The sequence below is a fragment of the Rhea americana genome, unplaced genomic scaffold, assembly GCF_003343005.1.
Source record: "Rhea americana isolate MKP2758 unplaced genomic scaffold, rheAme1 scaffold_3, whole genome shotgun sequence".
Taxonomy (NCBI): Eukaryota; Metazoa; Chordata; class Aves; order Rheiformes; family Rheidae; genus Rhea; species Rhea americana.
In genome coordinates, this window is record NW_028186423.1 from 1,514,796 (window position 1) to 1,521,313 (window position 6,518).

At 39.6% G+C, this 6,518-nt stretch overlaps 1 protein-coding gene across 1 annotated transcript in view; it reads left to right on the forward strand.

The window, feature by feature from the left end:
* Positions 1-5,726, forward strand: part of VWA8 (von Willebrand factor A domain containing 8) — a 184,911-nt gene extending 179,185 nt beyond the window's left edge. The window contains exons 43-45 of the mRNA XM_085309462.1: positions 2,012-2,110; positions 3,327-3,565; positions 5,333-5,726. Of these exons, the coding sequence (XP_085165588.1) occupies positions 2,012-2,110; positions 3,327-3,565; positions 5,333-5,441 (447 nt within the window). The 3' untranslated portion in view covers positions 5,442-5,726. The remainder of the gene's footprint in view (positions 1-2,011; positions 2,111-3,326; positions 3,566-5,332) is intronic.
* The last annotated feature ends 792 nt before the right edge of the window (positions 5,727-6,518 follow it).

The following is a 6,518-nucleotide window of genomic DNA, read 5'->3' on the forward strand; positions in this document are numbered from 1 at the left end:
CTGTTAGGAAGGAGTTGTACTCCTTTTTACRTAGGGGAATGACAGAATTGATATTTGCATAATTAGATAATTGATTTAAAAGTGGTACCAAATACAAAACTGCTCAGAAAATAGCGTGTGGTATTTTAGATTTAAGAGTCTACCCTAAAGATCACATAATGTTTCTGACATTACGTAAGAACTAGATTAGCACTGCATATTTTCTGCTCCATTTAACCACCTCTTTATTTAGTTCCTCTGATTTGAATAATCTCTAGTTTTTGAAACAATCTGCATACGCTCTTCTTCTGCACTTCGCGTTCTGCTTTTGTTCCTGTACTAATTCCAAAGTAYGTTGAATGTAACCTCAGCGTTAGTCTCAAAATCCATATATTTTAATTTCCCACTAAGTAACAGGTAAATAGGCATCGGGAAAGAGATAGTCTGAAGAAGTTATTGGTGAGGAGAGTTCTACTTTCAGAAGAAATAGGTTTTTAAGAGAAATATTGTGCGGTAGACAGGCAGCTTTACATGGTGCTGAGTAGCAAATGTAAGAAATGGAAGAGCTGAGAAGAACAGGAATTAGAAAAGCCAACAGAGCAGAATGAAATAGGAGTACATGGGGAATAGATTATATACAGATTTCCTAGGGGAAGGAAGTCTGGGTTTTGTGAGATTGTCACAGAATAGTCTGACCGTGGGGGAAATAATGTATAGTATGTGGCACATTTACTGTTTTGCAGAGGGAGGTGTCATCTTTAAAAATATTGTTCCAGCTGCTATAGCTTTCTTCTACTGATTCTCTTGATTTATTTCTAAGTAAATTAGGCCTATGGGAACACATAAAAAAGAGCTTTTTTGATGAAGAGTGTCATTTATCCAGTCTTCAGTACCTGACCTGTACCAAGTAAAGTTGTCTTCCCATAGGAAGAACAAGCCAGAAGGACCTTGAGAACAGGACCCACCTTTTAGCAAATGATTATGGGCCAACTAAGGACAAGGAAGCTGGCAGGCACCTCTAGGCATTACTTGAATAAAATATAACAGAAGGGCAAAATGTTGGGTAAGGGCTCTCGTGTCAGCTAAATACATCTCTGTGCCAGCTAGTCTGAGTGAAATTGAGGCATGTTCATGCACATTCCCAGGGGCAGATCTTTGCTGGCTGCAGTACGCCAGGGAATTGCCGACTCAGGACCCTCCAGGTTCAGGATCTTTGCTCTGTGCTCTGTTCCTTGGTGAGGAGAGCCCTTAAATCCACTTTTGTCTTGTTCATGAATTCTCCCTGGGGTGATTGCACATCCACAGCACAAAGCGTAGGCCACGACCTTGCCATAATTCAGCTTGTCTTCTTTTTCACATAATGACGATAAAAATCTCACATAAACAAAAGCCTTCAAAATACTGTGTTATCTGTTCAAAAGGATATTTGAACCAGAAAAAACGCTACATGTGATTTTTGCAGCATCTTTCTTAGGAGAATGATATGAACACTGTCTCCTTTGAAAATGTACAGAGACTCTTGGAATTTACTTCTCTACATACTTTTAGCAGTGATTTTGATCTATTTTGCACAAAAATGAGTACAGATTTTTAAAAAGCTTGTAATGCTTCTTTTGTCAAAGCAGAATGAGGTTACAAAAACAATTCATCAGACACTGGAGCTACTCTTGAAGAATCCTCTTTTTGTTTGCTAGACTGGAGAGAAAGTAAATTGCTACTTTAAAAAAAAATGAGTGGACACTGTGAAAGGGCAAGGTCTTGATCCTGTGCATCATCACTCTGCAGTTGGTTGAATGAGGTGAAAAACAGACCACAAAATGAGTAGCTGTTCTTTAATTTCATTATTTTAGCGATTTCTCTCTACTACATTTTCATGTCAGTGAGAAATTGCAAGTTCCTTTAAGCAGCTCATAAGCAGTGAGCAGTATTTTTGTTTCTGATAAAAGCAAATTGCTTTTGATCTATCTTGTGTCATTCTGACCCAAGGGTCATTGATGATTAACAAATGACTGATTACATTTCTTTCTTACAGTATGATATTGTGGGACATTCAGGAGATGGCTTCAACATCGCCTTGGTTGAGAGTGATAAAGTTCCCAAGAACAATAAGCAAAGATTAGAGATTCTTAAGGTAAATCCTACCGATAAATAATGTTGAATAATTAAGGATTCATGACTTCAAAGATAAAATTTTATCTGGGTCACAGAATGCAAAACATGAAGAGAGGAAAGCTGATAGAAAGACAAGGGAGCAAAAATCTGTGTGTTGGTGCAAGGCTGAATTAGAACCTTTCAGAGATGTTGGTATAAATCAGACTGCGCCAAAGTAAGAGGCTGGACATACCTTTTCTGGATCGTTGCTATAAATGCCTCATTTTAGCGTGTCAATGGCTATAGGAAGTTCCAAACATTTTGCAGTGATATACATTCCACCTAAATCATATGGTGACGTTATTAGTGTGTAAGTAAGTGGCTAATTTAAACTGCAGAGTGATCCCAAATCATCACTTTTGCACAGTATCCTAAAGAAGTTGTATGATACAGTAGCAGTAGGAAAGCATGTGAATGCTAGGTTTAAAGCACGTTAAATCCCATTTGCAAAGTAGTAAGTGTCTTCTTCAAGATTTTACTCAACAAGATGCATAAAATACTGCAGGATTTACCTGGACAGCAGCTTGGTACATTACCTAAAACTTTATATTTAAGCTTCCTTCAAATAATATATTTAAAAGATTGGCAGTTAGATTAGATTAGATTAGAACAGGATTCTCCGATGTCTAAAATTCTTCACCATCTGTGTAAAAAATAGCTTCATCAATGCAAACAGTGCATTTCTCCCTTTCTCTTTAATATTGTCTCATAAAAGCTCAAACAAAATGTTTTGGCATTTTTAAAACCTGTTGCCACTGTCAGGCGTCCGGTATTTGGTAATAACTGTGACACTAATAGGATTTAGAAATCCAGTACAAATGATAAACAGGTGGGAGCTGGTCACGGTATTAGGAAACTAAGCCCTGTTTTCTTCCTCAAATACATAGGAATGTAGCTATTCAAACTGCAGCTGATGAAGTATTTTCCCTTCCTTAGGATCCAGTTTAATTCTGTCCGTCCGTAGGTTTGGTTTACCCACTGCGTTTTAAGAAGTGATACCTATCTTAAAATATGACAGATTGTGTATAAAAAGCTACATGTTCTGTAATATCTGGAGCACTGTCCACGTTTCGTAAGATGCTAGGATGCTTACCATAGCATAAATGCGTATTTGTTCCCCCTTGTGCCAGCTGAAATGAATGTTTATTCAAAAAGTCATCTTATCTATTTCTTTTTGGCTCCTGTTGTGCACACAGATCATGCATGCCCACTCACAGTTCTGCATGAGTGGAGACCACACGTTGGAAGGGACAGAGCACGCCATTCGGGATATTGCCAAGGAAGATGCTGATGAGTATTTTGTTATCGTCTTGAGTGATGCGAATCTTGAGCGATACGGTATTCTACCATCAAGGTTTGCCCAGGCCTTGACCACCAATTCTCAAGTCAATGCTTTTGCCATATTCATAGGATCCTTAGGAGACCAGGCAGATAGGTAAATATATTTGTTATATATATAATATATAACATATAACTTCATTTGTTTCCATTCATCATGAATCTAAACTCTGCTTCTAATTACAGTGTAGGCACAACTGTGCCCCCAATGTTCTGCACTATAACCTACCAAAGAGGAACTATAGCTGTTAGTTGTGTCGGGGAGGACATTGGTTATGAGCCCTTGCAGACCTTCCCTATGGAAAGTCAGATCAGAGCGTTCTTGGCRTCTGAAGGGAGGACTTGAATCCGTTCTCTCACTCCAAGGTGTGCACTACACACATGTCTAATGTCACTACAGAATCATGGCTGAGATGTGGTGCCTTTGGCCTTTCCCAGTATGCGGTTTAAGTGTATGTGAATAGCCTAAGAAAACAAAGGAAAATGAAACAAGAGAAACCTGGAGTTTAATGGCCTCTAAAACTGTAAAAAATCTGACTCAGATGCTACCCTTGCATTAGGACTCAAAGACCTGAATTCTGTGGCGAGTCGGAGCCTATTTTTAGYGCTAGTCCGTAATTTTACTTTAAATTGTTTAGGCACAGGCACAAAATAAGGAAATTCTGTCCCAAGTGGCATTCCACATCCGCCAACGACCAGTACATGCAACAGAAAGCTATTACAGCCGCAAATGTTAACAGAGCCTTTTCTGCTTCTGTTCAAGTCTTTGACTAGAGCAGGATAAGTCAAGGCCCAAAGGGAACTGGTCCTCAATATGCAGTTTTAATCAGAAAGGGTTTGAAAGATGCAGCTGCAGARCAAATGTTAGTAGTATCTGCAGGTCCGTAGGTCAGAGCTGCATTATGCATTAAAAAGAATCCATTTTGAAAGACTATAATTACAGAATGTCCTTTTACTTCTGCTAGGAGGAAAAAAAAAAAAAAAACATTGGCCATATCCTGCTGCGTAAGAAAAGATCATATAATTGCCTAGTTCACTGGGGATGGAAAAGGCACACAATGCTGTCACTGAAATGCATTTCTATGTATGTGTAAGTGCAGCATTGGACAAAGCCTTCCTGTAGCTGGTGTGGGGGAAGGAGAAAGGAGTTCTTTGTAGCAGCTTTTTTAAAACTTACTTTAAAAGTGAGACTTAAATTATTATTGGAAAAATGTTGTGGAGTGCAAACTAAAACTTGTAGAAAGCAGAGAAAAAATAAACTCCAAGCCTGCTGATGAGACATGAGAGAGGTGAATTTGGTAAAGTACATATGGGTTTTTTTAGGGGGTAGAAGCTGTGAATAAAAATGTGTCAGGCTAATATTTGTAGAAAATATCTTTCCATCTAATCTGCTATGATCTAGAAGAAACACAAAGAGCACATTTAGACTCACTGGACATTTTGAAGTGAAAGAATTACGGATTCAATCAAAACATACTAGTATGTTTAGAATAAGTAAATATCTTCATTTTCAGAGAAAATTTCCAGCTGCCCTCAGAAAATCAGTGGCGTCAGTACCTTGTTTGGTCACTAGTACCTTCATCAAAGCCAGATTTTTTTTTACATGTCTGAAGTAAGACTGAATAGAAATTTCTTTTAAAAACACTTGGATTGTCTTGGTGAAAAGACCTCTGTGACACAAGTGCTTTCAGTGATTCCTCCCACTGCTGCTTTCCCAAGCCTTTAATTGCACAGTGACAGCAATGTGAATGGCATGTATTGGCAAGGTATTCAAAAGTAAAAGCATCTTTTCTTAAGGAGCTTTGGCTTGCTGTAGGGAGCGTAATTTGAAATGGTAATTCTTGTCCCTCGTTCTGCTCCTTAGGCTGCAGAGGACACTACCAGCAGGTCGGTCTTTTATTGCCATGGATACCAAGCAGATCCCCCAGATCTTGCAGCAGATCTTTACATCTACCATGCTGTCAAGTGCCTAGCCATCGCTGATGTCGTGACATGGGTATTCAGAGAAGAAAACCACTCCTGCTGAAGATATGAACCCTAAAGCTGAAGATAAACACCGTTATTAATGAAGTACCTGCTACTACTTAATCAGAAAGCCAACACAAATCTGCATGGTAGTAAGATTGCACCACAGACTTGTCAACTGACTTAAAATGTTTTCAAAGAATGGCAAGGGGGCTGAGGTGGAGCTCAGGATGGCTGCAGAGCAAATGTTTTTCCAGAGGGACAAATAAATAAAGGACCGTGTGTGATCGTTACTGTGGCTGATGTATTGCCAGCACTACACTATCATCTCACCCCGTTTTATTAATAGCATCTCTTGGTCCTCCRGGGTTAGATAATGTTATACAAGAGAGAGCCAGCTCATCTGTTTCAGTGTTTTGTGTGCACAGATCTGGAGAGTCAATTCCCTCTTTAATTCCCTCTGAGCAAGACTGCTGTGGTCGAAGAGGAAACCCTGCCTTCCTGCACGGGTGCTTTCTTGTCCTGGTCGACACCCGGACTGCACCGCTGGGTGCTGGGAACAATGGAGCAGTTTGGAAACACAGACCGCYGCCGTGTAAACATCCACTATCTGATCAGGCACGGCACTCAGAGATGTCAGATCAGGAGAAAGTGGCTGTTAAGAGGAATTAAAAAAAAARAARRAAAAAAGATTCTTTCARCTCTGCCYRTGAAAAATGAGGGGAAAGGGTCMAAAGGGTCTTAAGACCCACCTGCCACCATTTCCAAGSAGTGAAGTGCTGCRGCATCTTYTTTGTAAAGCAGAGGATGACGTCCTGCTTTGCTGATGTCCAGAGTCCCTGGGAGGGCTGCAGCACCCTGGAGACCAGAGGTGCCTTTTAGATAGGGGGAAAAAAAAGTTACTAGCACTCTGCTAGAGCTCCTTTATACTCTTGCTTAGGTCTTTTGAACATCCACCTGGAGAGCGTATCTAGGTATTCAAGGTTTTTTCTAAAGGAATTAAAACAGAAAATGTGTTCTRATTGTAGCAAGGTATCTGTGGTGGGATATATTTCTTTAATACTTAAGATGTTTATAAAGACTTA